The 21,828-nt window shown below is 37.0% G+C and overlaps 1 protein-coding gene across 3 annotated transcripts in view; it reads left to right on the top strand.

Moving 5' to 3' along the window:
- Kank (KN motif and ankyrin repeat domain-containing protein 2 kank) overlaps nucleotides 1-21,828 on the top strand; it is a 36,403-nt gene that overhangs the window by 1,388 nt on the left and 13,187 nt on the right. The window contains exons 1-5 of one of the 3 annotated variants that reach the window (XM_071785431.1): nucleotides 11,229-11,574; nucleotides 12,476-12,524; nucleotides 15,570-15,664; nucleotides 16,735-16,925; nucleotides 17,519-17,762. In XM_071785431.1, the coding sequence (XP_071641532.1) occupies nucleotides 15,619-15,664; nucleotides 16,735-16,925; nucleotides 17,519-17,762 (481 nt within the window). In that variant the 5' untranslated portion in view covers nucleotides 11,229-11,574; nucleotides 12,476-12,524; nucleotides 15,570-15,618. Of the gene's footprint in view, nucleotides 1-11,228; nucleotides 11,575-12,475; nucleotides 12,525-13,818; nucleotides 13,948-15,569; nucleotides 15,665-16,734; nucleotides 16,926-17,518; nucleotides 17,763-21,828 lie in introns of those variants that run through there. The other 2 variants (XM_071785430.1, XM_071785432.1) reach the window with 2 other exon arrangements.

Here is a 21,828-nt window from a genome sequence, read left to right as displayed (position 1 = left end):
CGATGTATACAATAATGATTATCGCATTTCAATCGCAGGCAGGGACACCCACGACAGTTTCTTATTTGCATATTGCACTGCGGCGTTACAGAACGTCTATTTATGAATGATTGCATCGTTATTTACATTCTAGGTACGCTTGATTGTAACTTATCTCTTTGCATGTGTATCAAGCATGTTATCGGACACCCTTAGGACAGGCCCATATATCATATATCGGCTTCATTACGAATGTTATTTTTAAACGTAAACTTTTTGATAAGGCATTTCTGCATGCAGTCGCGCTTTATTATCAATTCGATGCCAAACGATATACCGATATTTTCATAAAAGACGAACGTCTTTTTTTAACAAACACATAGGCACGTTAAAAGAGACATCGTGTCGAGCACGTTGCTGGGTAACTACACTGATCTTTCCTGCATACAAATCTACGACACATGAGTACACGTGCACCGTCTCATTTGAGAACGCGCGCTAAACATCGAGTCACGATTATTACGATTGACAGCAATATGATCAAGTCAAGCGTAATGTAGGAAACGTTATTATCGATTAAAGCGACGCATAAGTGATTGGCATTTATCGAATGCTTTCGCCTTTGATAAACGGTTCGTGAGAACGAGGGCTTGAAATGTCAAAAAGTCAACACGGTTGCCTCTTGATTTTTATTCAACTTAATTTGAAATAAATGCAGCAATGGAAATTATTTACATTATTCTCATTCAATTGAGAGATTTTTCATAATAAGTTTAATATTTGAGGTTATTAAATATAAAATTTAAATAAAATTAATATAATTCAGAATTAATAAATCAAAATTAATAAAGACCGAATAATAATGTCTATCGGAAAATAGATTCAGAAATCTAGAAGATTTACCTGCTTGATGCAGGGAAAAAATTTAGCACCAAAGTAACATAAATAAGTGAGATCATCGATTGTAATAAGCACTATAGTAACTTTCCAAATGTACTACAACGAAATAGTAAACGAATACGGATCTCTCGCGTAGTGTTCCATGTCCGTTTGTGTTCACATCTTTTTTTAGGAACGAAGGCATGCAGCCTCCGGCGCGCATGCAATTTTTTTTCCGTTTCGCGTAATTAATGCTCTCGCAGGCTGGATTACACAGGCCGCCGTAATTGCCCGAGGATTAGTTCGCCATTAAAGCAAAGACAGCGTAAACGCCGTTTCCGCGTAAAACGAATAAGAGCGTGATTTAACCGCGCTTTACGACGCGGTACACCTACTCGCGCGCCATGATAACACGCGCTGTGCCCCAAAGCGATAGTGAAGTTCTCGAGGAGATAGTTCGCCTGCCATCGCCATTTACATTTCGATTAACACACTCGGCACGCCAGACACGAATATTATTGTACTCGGCGAGGTTACGCAATTGTCAGAGATTCTACATAATGTTATAAATGTAATAGTTGAAATATCGTACAAAACACACATACGCCACGTAAATCATTTAGCACAAGCGTCAGAAGTGACTGTTTTATTTTATAACCACGTGGGTAGAAAAAAAGCACGGCTGCTAATAATATAGAATAGAAATATGTAATTATATTAACTTGATAATGCCTAGGTAATCGGATATTCTTTCGAGCTATTTGCGTCAAACTGACAATTCGAAACGTGTCTAATTTGCGTGGGCTTTTACTATCGATGACATCGTCCCGACTCGTCATTTTCTTTCAGCCGTTAATAAGATATTTCCATATAACAAGCTCTCGCGTGCGCTTCGAGAATGCAGTAGCAGGTGCAAACAAACTCTCATCTCCGTCTTTTTTCCTGCCTGATGATGCCGAGCTATGTCCACATGTGCGTCAATCCACATGTGCACTGTTACATAATGGCTTACAACATCCAGTCTATTTGGTTTGTAACAAAAGAGAGTATTTAGCACACAATCACTCGTGTGCCATTCCTATGTTAATGCGCGGCACAAATTGCCATATCATTCATCGAAGCTCCGTGTTCTTAAAAACAAGATATATCTAATTTGAAAACTGTGAATTCCCTTCTTGATTAAGAAGATTTAATTCATTGTATTTATTAAATGTTTAAGTTGTTCTGATTAAACAATCAGCACTTTATACTCTTAAAATATTTAATTAATTGTTAAAATATTAATAGATAATAAATATAAAAAAATAAATTTTAATAAGAAATAAACATCACAAAAATTAAAAAATTAAAATTGACACTAGTATTTGCATGTTTGGATCCAAACACATGGTTTCACTTTCTTCTTACAATTAATAGTTTTCTAAGACGATACAGAAACGGGTGCATTCCCATGATACCTCACGTGTGGATGCAGCTGTCGGCATAAGTAACAGATTTCTCATCGAACATTAAGTAGCTATTTCTCCCATTCCCATATTCTGTCTAGGTCTAGAATATAGTAACCTTTAAAATGCACGAAATTTGTAGAAATGGGCATATGTAGATGTGGCAAGTCATTTTATTTTCTAAGTTTTATCTCTATTTTTGTATACATATGCGATAAATTAATATACATAAACAATGTAATAATCATTTTACTACTACGCCTTTTATTTTCTTCAAGAATTTAAATTCTCTTGAATCTCGAAAATAACGCTTACTTTTGTTTGCCGTATATATTTATATTTACGAATTACACATGTTTTATTCGCGCTTGTCTTTATAATATTACGTGAGAAGCATTTATGAATGTAAAATGTAAAAGTGAGCAATACGTTATTCGCAATGCCAGGACCTTGACATTATTTCTGAGCTCGATTGAGTCGCGTAAATAATCGTGAGCTACGCTTTTGACAACTATGGAAATATCTCTTTGAGACACCGCAAACGACGACGTCATCGCACAAAACGTAATCGCATTGACACACGTTCCTCGGATACTTATATAATCCTTTTGCGGACATTATTATTTGCGAGGCTCATATTCAGTCTTCATTGATCGTTCATGAAGCGGATATGCTTAAATTAATATAAGAGGAAAATACGTTACCCTTTATCATGTGTAAATTTCAATCGAATCAACTGCGCGGATCTTTAATTAAGCTTAATTAATAAATTGTAATATATGGTCCGGCAATTCGCTACGTATAATTGATTTGATTTTAAAACAATTACATTCGTTGCAGCTAATAAAAACGTAAAATAATACTTTACATTATTGAACTGAATTAAATTAAAAGATCGAACCTGAAGCGAATTATTAAAATAATCAATAATAAATTAGAACCCAAAGCGAATTATTAGAATAATAAATTAGATTAATAATTAGAATAAGAAATTATTCTTGACTTTCGCGTTCAATCGTACATATTTACAGGAGTAATTTAAATCTTTAGTGCACAGCAAGATTATATTACCACAATACTATTCTAAATTTCTGCTTCAGATTTTTTTTACACATCAATTATTTTAATATCGTTATATTATCGATATTCGTTTCATCTTTACATTTAATAATTTATTATTTATGTAATAATATTTATTAGTTTTTATTTGAATAATTTTCACTTAATACATTGTGTCGTTATTGCATAATATTTCTCTCCTTCTCTCTATCGAAGATGTAAAATAAAAAAAGATTACACACACACACACACACACATACGGTAAAGGATTCATTAACTCGACGACGTGGACGTCGTCGTCGTTTCGCCGAGCGTGATTATCGTCATATGGATAATTACGGGGGGCAAGTGCAACGGGAACAAAAACTTGGCCAAGAAAGGCAACTAAGCGAAGAGAGATTTATTTCGTGCTGACCGACTCGCCGGGTGTATTCTACTTGAGCCTCTCATTATTGTACATGTACGGTCGTGTTGTTTGTGGCCGATTTTTCATTTTTCATACGGCGAAGCGATTGCACGTCAACAGTATTTGTTTATAGCACCATATACATGGGAGAAAAGTGGCTCGCGTAAAGTAAATTATGGCCGCACGCCGCATTTCATCAACGTGTCAAGAATATCAGCCCTTACATTGTCAAAAAAATAGGTTGTATAAAGATTTTTCTTAAAAACTCTCGTCGATGTGTTGCAAATATTTATATGTTATGATCAATTTTCTTCGGTACAGCTCCGTTTATTTTATCACGTTTTCTTCGTTCGACCATTCGATCGATAAATTCTCTTGCACATAAGGCACTTCTGTCGTTGAAACGCCGCGTGGTTTATTTAGAATTACACGATACGTTTATTTAGAATCGCGTAGTATCTCGCGGCGGATGACTTTCTGCGCAATGATGAGCTTCGTTTATCAACATAAACAGTCATCGAAGCGAACGGTTACACGTGCGACTGACAGACGTTAGATGTAAATAGAGTCACTGGTAACTGTCTGTTATTATACTCACAATCAGTACTCATCTCAACGAAATATCGGATCTTATATACGATAAGCTCGTATATACGTTGCATTAAACTCGCACTATTGGTGATTTCACATGAGAGCCCGAGATTGCCGTATCAATTTTTTAAATATTACTTCATCTGAATAGTATTTATATTTCACACAAGTAAATTCCACTATATATTTCAATAAAAGATTAAAAGATTTTTTTTTTATTTGTATTTGGTTCATTATAGATCTCTTTGAAATTGTTTTGAATACATAATTACACAAAATAATTCTTAAACGTAGCATTGGAGCTTTATTCTTTAAACCGTATTATCGATATTGTTATATTTTCTCTATTAGACAAAACGGTCCAATATATTTTTGAATAATTAATATCGTAGCGAATTTTGTTCTGAGAATGGACATTCTATATTAACATCATAATTGTTAATTACGCTTTAATGTACGGAGATATTAGTGAATTGATTAAGTGAATTCTCGATCCGTAATATTTGGTAAACATAATAAATGTGTCTGTGATTGATGCGATTGGCTTTGATGAAAAGGAGCGCTAATTAAATGATCGAAACGATAATATAATCAAAGAGCTCAATCAAAGATATAGAGAAAAGGAAGGAGGGAAGGAGCGATAGCTTCGTTTATAGTTAAACAGCATTGTGAGAACAGACTAATATACAGAACCTCTATCGTAGTATAGCCATGATACGTACGAATGAATCATCGTTATTTTCATCCATGCAATAAAAAGTGTTATAAATAATACAACGCGAGTCATTTGTTGATCACGATTTTAGAAATATGAAAATCATTCTTGAGTGCAATATTCTCTTAATCGCTCTCGGGCATACGTGAAATTCAAATAAGATAATTTCGTGAATTTAATAAAATCACAATCAAGATAACTACCAAGGTGGACGTGAGACCTTCGCTAAAACATGTCATTAGTATTTTCGATGCGAAATACGATGCGTTCAACATTCATCGCAGTTACATCTAAAAATCGATTTCACATGAATCCCATTTCATTGACGCTTCGCGTGGAAAAAGATGCGTGTGTTTTTTATCGCGACTTCAACAAACATTCGATTGATATAATAATAACATGTCTGACAAATGTAATAGATAACTGCCAATATGGCCAATAATGAATTTTAATGAAAAATGATATCGCGATTATTTCAACTCGTGAAATAATCATGGTATTATTTTTCGTGAGATAGAAAGTTCGTTTTCTCCACTTGCAAAATTTAACACTTTTTACTAGAGTAATATCACAAATAAAAATATTACCGTGTAAATATTCGAGCGCTGTTAAGGAATTTAATATTCATCATAAGTCGAGCTCGGGGAAATATTTGCGAAAATTGATTTCCATTAAAATACGGTTTTTCATGAACCACTAATGAAGCGCAGCATTGTAGCTAAAAAGGCGACTGACAGATTTACGCGAAGCGATGCGGTTTCGTTAAAAATTAACGAGTTATCTAACGGAATTCACGAGCGACGCTTTCCACGGCGGCGATTATTGGCGCAAAGTGTGTTCTCAGCTCTCGAGCTTTAAACGCTCTTAAAGGAGTGAGGTCTATACGCTCACGCCGCGCGAGCCGTATTATTCAAGTCGCGCCGTACGCGTGTGCGTAATGTGCATGGGCGAACGAGAGGCTGATAGGTGGGCTTACGGGTGTGCTTATGTTCGTTACCATGTACCGGGTGAAGCGAAGTGATGGCCGTGAGAATTTTTCAGGTAGCTCGAATTTGGAGAGTTCTACGTCTGTATGCCATATGTCAAGATTTTTCTTTCTCTTCCACAGGTTCTTAGGTTCTTATGAAAACTATATACAGCACGAAAAAAAGTTACGTTCAAAGATCATTAATATTCGTCTCTTGGTTAAAACAGTTAGAAATTAATTTATATAAAAATAAAGTCAACTGTTTTGGTAAAGTCATACCGAATTCATCACATTATCGCCAAATTGCTCTCAATATGGTATAATATAAATATCGATATAAAATAAATACTCAGAATAAGTGTTCCTAAATCCTTCAATTTTTCCAAAATTCCTTACTATGCTATACGCATTAGTAGTTGGCGTTTTTTTATGGTGGAAAAAGAGAAAATGTCAACACGGAGTCTACGTGATTTCTGATAATGAAAAGAAGCGGCGCGACACCGGCTGCATAATGCATGTAGATATGCATCGACCGTGCTTCCCTTTAACGCAACATGACGAATCAATGAATAGCTTCTTCCGCGCGCGGAGTCCTGTAGCAGCACAGGTGCCGGAATGTTTTAAGCACCCTTTACATTTGTCCGTCTACGTACACGTGAGTGTTCGTGTGTGTTTACGACGCCGGCACGTAGTGTGTACGAGAGAAGTCTTGCGTGAACGCCCACGCATCGCACGCCTCCGCGCGAGGCCTCGTTGCAAAAGGCCCCGTGCCCCGTGTGCCAGAACTGCCAGAGGCCCAATAAAGGAACACTCACACTGTTTCTCGGGGGAGAGGCACGTTGTTACGGCAGAGGGAACAAAAGTAGGATGCGACTGAATTAATCTAAATAATCTTTGACAATCAGTCAACACTCGGGAACAAACATTTCATTCAGTATTCTTCTCATCATTCCACATATTCTCTTTTCGATTATTATTCCGCCTCCAATATTACTGCATGCACTTGTTAGAAAAAGATCTGATGAAATCTGATGAAATGTAACAAACTTTTGAAGATTTTATCATAATATATATGACAATTTCATAACTTTTATTATTCATCTTTTTTAATAAAGCAAAAAATTGGAATTAATGACGTGGATGTAGCTTTATTAACTTCGATCTAATAGCTGTTATTACGACGGTACTAGCGCGCGCTATACAATGCCATAAGCGTCTTTACCTTTTATGCCTAGAAACGGGCGTATCTAATTTCTCTTCAACACGTATGTATAAACGCGATTAACTCACGTAATATGCGACCCTATTATGGTGTGTGTTTCTTTTCTAATATGTTGAAAAATATTTATAAAATGGCAATCTGTGTATAATTTTTAAAAAATTGTGCTATCTGAAAGAGTTATTTATGCTTATCCCCTAATCCTATAGCGCTCGCATTTTTACAAGACTAAAAATGATGGACAGAAACCTTATACTTTCAAAACAGGTTCGTCGTAAGTGATTTTCTTCTATGTAAAATTGGCTGACTGAGCAATCGTCGAAGTTGTTGTCGAATAATCAATTTCTCAATAACGGTAATCTAATAATGCAGGATGTTAGCGACACGAAACTCGATACTACGTCATCGTGCAATTTATTGTGCAAGACGTTTTTCCAACACGCCGGGCAGCGATAATTGTATAATCTACGTTAATTACGCGTTTTTTCGATATCCGGATTGGAAATCGGCACTGTAAAATAGCAGCGCGATAAAATGACTTTTACGAGCGGTTTCACACGTTCCTACTGCGCATCTCAGTGTTTGAAATTCCTCCGGTGCGCGGTGTTATCATTCTGTGTGGCTTCGCAGTTAACCACTAATTTCTAAACTAACAGTTTAATTACAAAAATTACTGAAGCCATAGAAGACACTACTCCAAATTATTAAAAAATTTTAGTACGGATTTATATTATTATTTGTAATTTGAAACTTTTTAAAAATTTGATTAATTCATATGTATCGCTATAATCAAGATTTATCGCAAAATACCAATAACTGACTTTTATGCAAAAGATTCGCGACCTTCGTAGCTAACGGTATTCACACATAGCTAACACTTCATTCACAACATAATGAGCGGTGATAATCACAATTTAAATATGGTAAGCAAAGAGAGGCATGATTATCCTTCGACTGGCTCGCGCACTATCTTTAGATTCACGGTAAATAGACGACCTGTAACTTTTATTTATCTATGCATAGATCAAAGTTTATATTACCGGCCTTTTTGTTCTCTCTCCGTCATAGGCACTATCGAACTCTCGAATATGAAATTTTTGAGTTAAATATATGACCGATATAATCTACAATTAGAATACTACGTTGGAATGTTATTTAGTGTATTATACAGTGCTGGATATTTTCATTAAAGAAAAAGTTATTCTGAACTTGAAAGAATCTGCACTTATTCTTCGGTAACGGATAAATGTGGGATATCCTGTGGCATACAAGATTAATTCAATTGCTTAGCCGGTTGGAAAAGCACAGGCGGATAAAGAGAGGCACGTCTCGTAGGTGTTCCGAGTGTTTCGATCTGATTCCGTCGACGATAGCGATCTACATTCGAGTTTAATTTCTATTTATATGTCCCATTGTCGCGGGCGGACGCGGAATGGAGATCAATTTCACGCTCAACTAAATCGCGTGCCGCGGTATCGACATGTTGTATTGGGAAATCCTTGAGGCGAATGTCTCTTTTGTTGTTTCGATATAACGACAAATGAAATGCCAGCGTGTACAAAGAGCTACAGAAACTTAATTATAACGCTAGTTAAAATTAGTTGTTAAAGTTGTGAGCAAAAGTACTGTTTTTACGATATTGTAGACGGTTTTTATTCTATTAATTACCCACAAAATCACACTAAACATCGAAAAACGCGTTGTGCTATGGATACATACATTGAATTGTTTTCTCCGTGTCAATTTTTTTTTTCATTAAATGGTTACTGGATATAAAATTTTTATAACAATTTATCATATTAAATTACAATATTGGTTTTTGCTTTTCAATTTCTTCGGAAATATCTCTCTTCCCGATTATTTGTTTTCAAAGAATTCACGTTTGGTTCCACGTGAATTTTCGCATGGCCTCGTTGTCGTCGTAGTGGAGTCGTTACTTCCTGTTGTTGCACCGCGAAAGAGCCATGAAAGAGAGACCGCATCTTCGCGGCGAGAAGATGACAAAAATACGCGTTATTGCTATGGCTCTAGTCGTCATCCGGTGCGGTGATATTTTCGGCGTGCACACATTCATTGAGAAAAGCCTTAATGGGCGGACGGCCGACGTGTGGGCGCGCTCGTGGACATGTTGCGCGTGTGCGTGTGTCCATAGCACACAAATCCGTCGTAATAATCTTTCGAGTATGTACTTTGTCTCTTTAGTACTGTGCGTAACAGACGTTGAATAGACGGAATATCTCGACCTTTGTAGTGTGACATTCGAGTCAGTCATTCCCATTCACTAGAAAGTGGAAAATGAATGGCTAAGCATTGACGTGCCTGAGTCGCTCAAATAGCAAAGAAATCGATCTCCGAGTGTACGGCGTTTCCGGGTTATTAACTATATTTTACAGTACGCACGCATGAATATGCACATTGCTTAATTCCAATCCATTATTCCATTTCGAATATGTTTCGCGTATGCGGCCTTTAGAATTATTTTATATGCAAGTAATGGTTAATGATAAGAACGCTCGTTTAGATATTTTGCTGTACCAAGAAATCGGGAACGAGTGACGATTATAAATTACTTTAAAAGGTAACGCGAGTGTACAAAAATTCGTCGTACAGCTGTCATTGCCGTTTCCGCGCGTTGAAAGTGACAAATGGTCCAAAACATAAAGAGCGCCATTTCTTAGAAGGGCTGACAAACGCACGCGTTCAGGGGTGTTTGAGAAACATGCGTGATATATTGAGCTTTACATGCGTGCTTTATCGGACTCTAAAGCCGCGTTAGATGAAATAGACGGGCATAAAGCATGACGCATAAGCTTTGTAACTTGTTGTTTCACGATACAATCTCGTTTGGAAATGATGACGATGATGATGGAGTTTTACGAGCTCCCGAGCACGTAGAACGCGAGTAAACTGTTTCGAACCGCGGCAGGACGATTCACGAATAACTCTTAAGAAGATCCTGTGGATTGTCAAGATCCGACTTTCCCGTCGCACATGCAGGATGTATCCTTTTCGCCCGCTGTGGTCCGTGTGCCTGCACGGACTTTGACGATGCACATGACTCTTTATCTTTCACTCCTCGCTCTCTTTTCTTAGTTTCCTCCTATTTATATACGATGAAGAGCCTCGTTATAAGGTATCGCGGTTAATATCATGCTTTGAGAAAAAATTGCCGGCAGCAGGAGTTGACGGAAAAACAGGAAATTGATATTAATGCGTCCCGCTAACCCTTCACGTTACTAATAATTGTTATGCGTCCTGTTGTATCGTATTACATCCTCATACTGATAATGTAAGGGTGGCGACTGGCGAGCGGTAATCAATTATTCAAAGCACATCGAAGATTCCAAAAGTTGTATACTTTAAAAGATTCATAAGAATATGTCCTTAGATTAAGAAAAAACTTTCGAGTATTATTTTATCATTTAGCATTATATAAAATCTTTATTGATACATATTAAATTCTTAAAATATTTATTTAAATTAATTAAAAAATGAATAATTCACTGGCAATATCTATATTATAATAATAAAAACATATAAAAACGAATGATTTGTGCAATTTTGCACATAGTTACATTGGAAATATTTTCAAGAAATCTAATAATAGTTGACGCCAAGTTCAATATTATCTATAAAGATCAGAGAGACGAGCACGTTGCACCGGACAGATGCAAACGATCGCATCCGTTGCACGCGGTAGCTGAGACGATAAATTCATAATACGTACAGCTGAATATATCATAATATCGCGCTCCATAATACGGCGAATAGAGGGGGGAGGGGAGAACGATGGGTCGCAATATGCGAATGCACGATTTCTCTATTGTTTACGAGCCATTGTGTCCATAATCGCGGGCCAGAGGCCAAGGAGACGACAATGCGACACGTCGCGTCGCGGCGTTTCTTTCCGTGTGCATCGTGTGCACGGCGCGCGACATTGCAGTCTTATCTGATCCGACACGAGAGAAATGTTTCGTCGCCGGGCAAACAACTCTTTCCCTTTGTCGGCGAGATAAGCTGGATTTTCCCGCGCGGGATTGTTCCGCTTTATTGCACCGCGTACTCGCGAGTATTTATACGCTCCGTTAATGGAATCCCACGTTTCACTTCGCGAGCGATTGTTCGTTTCGATCGCTTTTGGCGAGACCGTGAAAATGAAAGTTAGCGCACGTTGTTGCTACTCTCGAACGCTCTCGCGAGACTTCTTCTTCAGTCTTCCGTAGGTGACAAGTAACGAGGATTTTTATGGCGCAGCCTTACATAGAAGTAAACGGAGCTTGCTTTCGCCGGAAAGTAACGATGATGACGTTTACGGTATGATGAGATCTACTTGGATGAATCAGACTTCAATCCAGTTCTTGTCATTTGTCTGCTTATATGGTAGTTTCTTTGTATAGTTAGATGAAATTTTTAATTTCCCAAAAATTTTAGGTTTTTTTAGTGTATTACGTATTCCATATTTATCTTATAGAATATATAATAAACGAGTATTAAAACACGATGATGTCTATCGTAATAAAGTGTGTAATTTCTTATATAATTACGTCATCCATTCATATAAAGTTAACGAGAGTGTATCACAAGCTAATTATTATAATTGAAATTCTCAACTCGATCGAGCTCATGATATCCAATATAATATCCGCTTCTTGTAGCGTTACCTACAAAATTGAAAGTTACTTTATCTAGTGCACACGTATTTTCCTTATAATCGTTGCGTGCCGATTATAACGAGACACGTGTAAGAGCTTTGAATATCTTATTACAACATTCGTGCGTATATTATACGTCGATGTCGTAAGATAATTTTCTGGCGACATTAATAGATAATCGCAGATGAAAGTGGTCGTACAAGGGCATTAGCCTTGCAAGGACGAGCGCGATCATTATTCACTGCCGTATTCTCGTTGCTACTCGCTGACTTTATGTACTCGCATCTATACATATATGTTCCGGAAAATCTAACGTCTATGTTAAAATACCTATATATACCTATATATATATATATATATTATGTATACATATTTAATCAGACAAGATTTTGTAATATGCATGTAATACGTCGCGAGCGTCGCGTCTCTCTCTTACTCGCACAGTCGTAAAATCAGATATCTGTTAATATAATGTTTTCAAAATTTAACGGGCGCGATAATTATTTCTAGTATCAATTATCTTAGACACGCTGCTTTAATGTAAAAATATTTTTCTGTTACAGATCAACGCAGGGTTACGACTTACAACTCCGCTATTGCGCATCGGCACCGGTGAGTTATTTTTTTATTGCAATATCGAGGCAATATATTTGTAAAATTATATTATAAACGTGAATAAAATGCCTCTATCTATTGCCTCGAAATGGATAGACTCTCTCTCGAGAGTCTAGAAAGTATTTTTATAATTTATGATCCTTTGCCGACTTTTTATATTACACAAGGTTACGCGCACTCAGTAATAGTGATATCTGAATGAGACCGCCGCTTCTCCGGTATATCCTGATTGATAACTTAAATATAAAATCACGGTTCGGTATGTCCAGTCAGTCTACCTACACAATATTTCGCGCTTTTGTCGAGAGAAAATTTCTCGTGGGTGGCTAATTACTGCCCCGGTATTTTGATCTAACGTCGTTAATGCGAGTTTAATTCGTCGTGTAACGCAAATAATATGATATACGTTTCCACAGGTTGCGTCGCGTAATCAAGAAACTAATAATCGATACGCGTATCTTAATTCAATACATTACAGAAATGTACGCGACGACTTATTATTTATTTACGCGATATACATGATTGATAAACTGTACGAATAATAGTAATCGCGTATACGCTATATGATCGGCGCCGCTTTCCATGATGGTGATAAATTCCGAAATGAGTTCTCGTGGGAAAAATTCCGAAATTATAGTTAGAAAATATGTTTGAATTCCAGTTACTTAACGCATAGGTATATCTATAATATTAACGTATTTTTTCCACACAATTTAAAATAACAGACAGATTCAGAAATTGATTCAGAAATTATTTATTTTTTATTTTTCATGTTTTAAGAAGCAAAACCATTTACTTTAGAAAACGTTTGAATAAAAAAGAAAATGTGCGAGGAGCTCGAGACACCTTATAAATACTCAACGAGTAATTAATTTTTGCGGAGGCGTCGCGCATTATGTGTCGCCCCAATTCCTACAACGCGCGTATGGGCGTACTATAATTCGTTATCAGGCGGTCGCGCTTATCAGCGCGACAGAAACACTGGTATATCGATCCAGTTTAGCACTGTCGGATAGACGTACTCCGATGTAAGTTGCGTTCGCGCTTTCCGGTGAGGAATTTCGCGCAATTTATCGACACGTTCGTGCGTTCATCGTTTTTCTGAAATTAGGCCATGGTTTCTGAGCGCGCGGAGTCGCTGACTTTACTTTCCATTCAACGACGACACCGCCGCCGGGTCTCCCTATACTGTACGTGAGTCGCCTCTAAGTGGTCCCTTCGAGCTCGCCGAGGCGGTTTTCTGTCACGAAGAAGAACGTGCTTTCATCTCGATTCGATCGCGACTCGAAGAATTTCCTTTCGCTCGCTCAAAAACTTATTCGCTCTGTTTTCCTCCAGTCGGTTTGTCAAAGGGAAATATTTGATTGGTAAACGATCTACGTGACTCTCGATAAAGATTTCCGAGCAATTGCTTTTATCAGTAAGTAATCATGATATTTCATAACTTGAGATAATACATTTCATTTAAGAAAATTATAACGGGTAGTGCTAAAAACTGTTCAACGTAAGAGACTCGATTGATTTGAATAAAAAGTGAAAGCCGTGCATATATTTTCATATTACATAATGTTTCATAATTATGTGGATGTAATTACATTATTAATTTATGCAAGGTGATACCATCATTTGAAATCAAAGAAAATCGTTGAGCGAAAGTTTTGTTTGGAATTCTGAAGCAGTTGAGAATTCAACTGTAAGATGCATAATAAAAATTAACAAGTACGTTTATTTTATTGATGAATAAATATACCTGTCTATTATCTTGTATTTTTGATATCGCAAAAATACTCGAAAGATTGTTTCCACAGAGATATCTATAGTCTTCAAACTCTTCAAGATATCGATATAAAAGTAATGAATGTATGCGAATATTGCGAATTAATATGAAGCGCGAAGTATTCGCATAAAAGCGGAAGAAATATTAATTCTTATTTATTCTAAAGTTTCTGCGTAGCCTCGAAATTTTTAACGAGCGGCAAGTAACATATCGAGAAGTCGAGAGAGTATATATATATTGTATTTTAAAAAATTCCAACCGGAGACGGTTCGCCGGAAATGCTCGTAAAAATATCCGAGTTTCGACTTACACCGAATATCTTCCGCCTGCGGAACAATTAAAAGTTTGTGGACGAGACGACAGACGAGAAACCGCGGGAGGACGCGCACTGTCGTCAGACCAGAAATCCGGAATACGGAATTAGCTCGCCCGTCGCGGGCGCGTCGTGAAAACCATGTTTAAGGAGGTTTATACCTTTCTGCGGTTTAAAGCGCGACAAACGTTTGACGCCTAAAAGCGCACTCCGCACCATCCGCACCATCCGCGTATAATAATTCTTTCAGCGTACGAACGCAAGGATGATATATTGCGACAGCGGCGTAGCAAATTTTCGAGTCACGCTGATAACTGTCAATTAGTAGAAAAATGCGTACCGCCGAGCTCTGTTTTATTCCACGCATACGTATAATAGATTTGTTCAAAAGTCTTGAATAATTCAATAAATTGCTAAACAGTTGTACAATTAAATAAGTTAACTACAGAGATTGTGTACGAGTTATAGAAAGTATCAAAAAAGGAAAAAAAAGTCTGCGAGAGAAAAGATATTCGCGACTAATTAATCTCTCCATATAACTCGCAATTCTTTGTAAAAGAGAATGACTTCGCATTGCGCGCGACCCTGTTATTAAATGCTAATCGCTACATCTTACTGACTATGATAATAAAGATTTTGTTGCAAACGAACTTTCGCTCAATTGGGAAACGGTTTAAGAAACGAAGACGAAGTGACTGACTATATTAAGGCACGCTACGCGATTCTTGACGAAGGTATGTCAGACGTTTAGAAAATTATGTAATTTTTCCGAGAAACTGTAGCGGCCGTGCGGTTGTGCAATAATTGCAATTAGGGCATGCAGGCAATTGTTCCGACTTTCGCTCGAAAAGTCTATCGCCCTCACAATTCCTTCCTCTTTGCAATGCGTGAATCTCTTCGCGCATACATGACGTTTACGCGTACTAATGTACGGTTTTATTTGCACTCTCAGGATTATGGAAACGCGGATCTGCAAGTACGTCTGACGATCAGCCGGGATCATGGCTCTGACTGTCGTCCCCTCGACCCGCGTTTTCAATGGAAACGGTGAGTCACTTTTAATAAAAGTGCATGCGTCTATAATAGGAGATCGTTGGCCATAATCAAATCAGAAATCACAAGCGCGAAAGTGTAACGATCCATATTATTTTACGTTTGAAAATAATGTGAAATTAAATTAAAATATGAAAAAGAATAGTAATTGTTACTATTATAGCAGATTATTTTTCTTATATAATTTTCTTCACGATAAAAATATATAATTTTTTGTATTATATATACATATGTATACTATATTAGCGTTATTATTATTTTATATAATTCCTAGCTCCCTCTTGTAATTATGTGTAAATAAGAACAAAGGCACCTGACTGAACATATAATTTAGAATCCAACGAGGAATACCGAGATGTGTCGAGGCGGAATTCATTAAGTCATTGCCACATATATTGTGATACTACGAGCGCGAGCGGTATGACACTAAATGGAATCTCCATACTCATCCGACTAACGAACTTGGCGAGATTATTATTACTGTTTCTCTGGATAGTTGCCAATGGTTACAACATATTTCGGTTTACGTTGCACCGCGGCCATTAACCTCGAACAAACGCTCGTTCGACGAAGATGAACAATGCCCGATTGATTTAATTCCAACAATAGATCGGCCAAAAAACTTTTTTCTTGAATCGCGATCGAAACACGGAATGGTTTAATGCTGTCGATTATTCTAACAATTAATTTAATTAATTGCTAAAATATTGATAATTAAATATTGATAATTTAAACTTTTGTATAATATTAATAATTGATTCTATATTGTAGTTTAACATGTCTTTTGAGTATGAAAAATTAATTATTGGATAAAGTAGCATCATTAATCATATACTTTTTCAGCATGCACAATAAATCAATCATGATAAATAATTAATTTAATTTTTAATTTAAATTTAAAAAAGAAATACAGCGCTTTACGAATAAACGGAGCTTGCAGAAATTTTATCTGTGTTATCTTAATAGCGCGGCGCAACCTTGACCAGTTGTCTCAACAGTAAATACGTCTTATCGGAGATAAATATTTAATGAAGTTTTCTGAAGTAAAGCTTTCTCATTTATAGTGGGGACGCAGGCGTATGTTTCCGGTTCGAAATGCCTTTGTTGCCCTTATGGATATCACATCGACCTAGACTTCGTGCGTTATTGCGAAGCCGTCGCGGCCGGAAGCGCCGGAGACAGGCCTAGCACGGAGCGACGCAAGAAGCGAGAACGTCGTAGACAATGTCAATCAATGGAAGTTCTCTTGGGCCTGGTAATTAATTAATGATACTTCTAATTACGTATACTGAAAGCATCATTGTGCGGCGGTTAAGTGAAACCACCGGTTATGTATTATCAGCATACGATTTCCGAATGTTTCCCGTATCAAATGTGTAAATAACACTTGATATCACATTTTAGATTTTTTGCTTTAATAATGTCGTGATAATAGGATTTAATTAAAATTAATCTAGCATTTATTTGACTTAATTAAGTAAGATGGGAATTAATAAATAATAATTGTGCTTGATATATTATGGCCTGATAAAAATAAAAATTGTGAAGGACATAGAACCTCTTACATTTAAATACCTTTTTTAATTCATGTTTACGGTAAAAATTACAATAATTTTAACGAACATTGTATTAAATTACTTCATACTATATCACGCCTAGTTTGTACTCTGTTTCCGTTAAAATTTACCGACTCTGACGATAAACGTGCTCATCGCCAGGGCGACGAAACCGTGAAGATTCAAGATAAATCACTCGACAAAGCGCGGTGCAGTGCACGGACATAATTCACATCGGACGTGGTGAACAGGCATCCTCGTGTTAGATAGTTTCCTTTATTTTTGATTCTAGGTGAGTCCGGCACTGGCGGGCATAGAAGCCGAATTGCCGAAAATATCACAAGAATGTACGACCGCGAACGGGATGACTACTTCGCCGAGATCAAATCATCCACCACCAAGACAGCAGGGAAATTCGCATCCCTCGCCAGTCGTGGATCTCAGCGATGTCGTGGATGACTTCGAGGCGACCCTCAAGCGATCTTGCAGGTCGCCTTCATCGAAAATCTTCAATCGTCGACTTATCACGGAAACCGGTAAGATATCGCTTCTCTCGTCGATAAGAGCGAGAAATATTGCAAACGCTAAATATATATTAAAAATTATTAAAAAATGTCTATAGAACGATAACAATTGTATAGAAATTTTCTAATTGTAATCTTTCTGTTAAAGTATAATCGCGTCAGAAATTTAGCGTTTGCAACATTCGTCTTTCTTGTAGGAACAATAATCATTAAAAATTTATTAACGAAGATTCTTGAGAATTTTATGATCTATATTTCGTGTTAAAGTACCATCTCATCTTTCAATTGTCGGAAGATGAAGAGTTTTGATCTCTGAATTAACGGTAAAATTCACTCGAGTGAATTTATCGCGAAAATCGGATCGTCGCTTTGGAGAAAAAACATCTTTGCGACCGCCGCGAAAGAAATACAATGAATCGCGCGACGAATTAACGGTGGCGGTGAAAGAGCGGAGTAAATAAAAGAGATCTGAATAATTTTTCACGCACATTGGATTTTCTCGCGCTGAATCCGTTCCATCTTAGGATTCTCCATGGCCCAATGACCTGCTATGTACCGAGCAAGTGGTGCGAAGAGAGAAACGGCCCCTTCCGTGTCTTGGGGGCCGCTTTGAAGTCGCTACGGCATCGGAACACGTTAATTATTTCGTTATGCGATGTTATGGGCACCAGTGTTAATAATTTCACGAGTTCTCGCCTACGAAATAAATCGCTGCGGAAATTGAATTGTTCGGAATCATCGACGCGTTAGAAATTACTTGTGCGTAAGCTTTCTGCGTCCAAGGTGATAATTGGACAACACTTCGCCGATCGAAAGTGCGCGGTTATAATTGCGAGGAAGCAAATTAACGAAGATGCAACGCTTCTTTCCGCTGTATTCATGGCATCTTCCGTTACCTTCTACGATGCAAATTCATGCGGCGAATACATTTACTGCTGAATAATTTCGCTTTATTTATCATCTATCATTTTATAGAAATTATGAAAGAGATACGTTCCTTCATTTCGTTTTGCGCTAATTAATTTAATTTGGAACAGTTTCTCTTGTTTTCTTCGATAAATTTTTAAGCACAATTAAAATTAAAACTTCCCCAATTTAAATTAAAATTCCTTATTAATTTCAATTAACTTATCAAAATGAGGAAAAAAGGTGTGCAAAGTGACACACATAGATTTTCCTTTTTTATTATACCTATATGAACTCATAATAAGTGGCTTTTATCACCAATGTACGGTAAAGAATTTTCACGAGAATATTATAAACTCGGAACTTTATAACTTCTTTAAACGTACCGCTTGCGTTTAATTACGAAGATATCGTGCTGTCAGCGTTAAACATTTTATTTCGCAGACTCTTAATTTTATCGGATGTTTTAAAAGTGCTATTCTGGTCACCGTTACTTCTTGTAAACACCTTAAAAAAACGTCTTATCTCGCCTTGAAAAGCCGACTGTCTCGTAGCGGCTCATGTAATATTTTTCAAATTTTTGCATTTTGCAACTAACAAGAGATTCTCTTATAATAAATATAAATGCAATGACATAAATTAATATAATGTAACTGATATTACGGATACTCAATACATATCTATATGTCAACGTTTAATTAAAATGAAATTTTAATGCAAAACACACAGTGCGTATTCGAAATAAATTGTAAACAATAATTATCCATAATTGACAATAAAGTAGTAATTAGATTAATTATAATAAAAATTTATTCTAGCTTTACCAAATAATGATAAGATATATTTAAAACAAATATTTTAAATATTAAAGTACGAAATAAGTTTCGTCAAATAGGAACAAACATTTTTTTTCAAGATAAATATAATAGCACGAAGTTTGGAAGCTACTTCAATGACGAAAGACAAAAAACGTTTATCTCGTAGTTGAGTCAGATGTTTTCACGATTGATTAAGTAATAATACCACCAGTCATTGATACCATTACGATTTTTTATTTTGCCATCAACCACACTTATCCGATAATCTCGAGAGAGAGAACCGCAGCCCACTTCGCACACATTTCACTCTCTCGCTGATTAACACAAAGCTGCTACCTGGGCCGATTATATTCCGCGCGGCGACAATCGCATCCGTTTCTCACGGATCCGAGAGGAGTTCTCCGTTGTGGAGAAAAGAATTCTCTCCTTGTCTCTTTCAACGAGACGACTCAGCTCATTCTTACGCTCATTTTGCGATTTATCGTGCGACCGACGCGACGGCAAGTCGCCGACAACGGAAACGTGTCGCAAGGTGGAAACGACGGTATCTTCTTTTGCCAATCAACTGACGATTAGCATTATACAATCTTCCTAGATACAAGGAACAAGGATGTTTCAAAAAAGGAAAAATGTAAATAAAGAGATTAAGTAAATTGAAGAACTTTTTCGTTTTAATATTTTTAAGCAAATGAATTTAGAATTTAAATCAGTTGTAATAAAACACTTGTGTGTGTAAAAAGATTGTTAATTCTTTTTCAACATTATGTTAATGAAATTCTTATCTGAAAGTGGGTATGTTTGCAATCAAAATGTTTCAACGATAATTTTAACAATATACAAAAAATTTTTGCTTTTACACTTTGTTTTTATTCTTGTATAATATTTTTTCGTTATATGTATTACTAATTAAAATAAACCTTTATATGCACGTATAAAGGATTATTTCTATCTGTCTTTTATCGCTAAATTATTAAACATTCTAATAAAATATGAGAAAAGGAGAGGAAGAAAGTTAGTCAAGTATCAATCAAGTTCTCTAAAGCCGTGACAGACTACGGATTGGAATTGAGATTGGATTGGACCAATTGGAGCAAAGTTCACTAAACTTGAAGTTAGTTTTCTTTATTCTGATTGATTAAATTTCACGCCAATCTCAATCCCAATCCGTATTCTGATCACGGCTTTAAAGATAATAGCAGCAAATATTTCAAAGCAAAAGAAAGTTTTAATAACGTCTATTGTTCCCGCGAAAGAAAGAAATGAATAATAAATCACCCTTCTAACAACGAAAGGAGAGATGTTCGAGATACATCTAGCTAGCTTTAGGGTTAATATCCGCAAAAACGCGCGTTCTAAACCGTCTCAATTAACAGATCTTAAAGTATAATAGCATACTACGTCAATTCGTCTCTCGGAGATCGGATCTAGCGCGCAACAAGCTTCTCCGGCATCGCCCGTCGATTAAATCCCACGTGAAAATAGCGTCGCGGCACGTTCTTGCGGCTTTACGTGCTATTAAATCGCGATTTCAAGATAGCTGGCGGTCGTTTCTCCTTGCGAGCACGTAAAGAAGAAGGACGTACCGTACCGTACCGTACGAGTTCGCGAGGCTCGCGCTGCGGAACGCGGCGTGGAAGCCGCCGGTGCGTGGCTGGAACCACCTGCTTCCGGTTGTTGTACCGGTGGCGGTGCAACCGCCACCGCGTTTTCCACCAGGCGCAACCGTATTACCCCGCGGTTACATTGCCGTTACATCGTTATTGTCCGACCGCCGACGTGCAACACCCTTCGGTATACTATCGCGAATTCGGCAATGTATACACGAAAATACATCGCGCGGTTGTCCAATGTGCACGACAGATATTCGTTTATAACGGATTTCTACGACAACGATACCAATTCGTAAAAAAATAAACGTTTACCACATTATTTACGTATTTTTGGTATATTTAGTATATTTGTTAAATAGCACCCCAGAAGAGAATGCTGATAAAATTAAAAGCAATTAAGTAAGAGGAGAATACATTTCCATATCGTATATTAATGCAATATGATTTCCATAGCGTGTAAATTTTCGAAGCAATTTCCAACCACCATCGTGTCTGATCAAGAAAGCGAAGCGGTGCGTGTCATGGTAATAACGAGATGTTTGTCAGTATCATAAACTGAAGCGAGACGTCCAAGCTTTGCCTCGCCGATCTTAAAATAACCGGCTGCTCTCACACGACAGAGTATTAACGCGATTGAATTTCAGAATTTCAGAATTTCACGTGTAACGTGCGAAATGGTTAGCACGGCAGTCCAGACCGATTGCTCGCGTAGCGTGACTTCACCGTCACCGTTCCTAGCCATTT

Source organism: Temnothorax longispinosus, chromosome 8, assembly GCF_030848805.1.
Source record: "Temnothorax longispinosus isolate EJ_2023e chromosome 8, Tlon_JGU_v1, whole genome shotgun sequence".
Lineage (NCBI taxonomy): Eukaryota > Metazoa > Arthropoda > Insecta > Hymenoptera > Formicidae > Temnothorax > Temnothorax longispinosus.
This window is presented reverse-complemented; position numbering and strand designations above follow the sequence as displayed.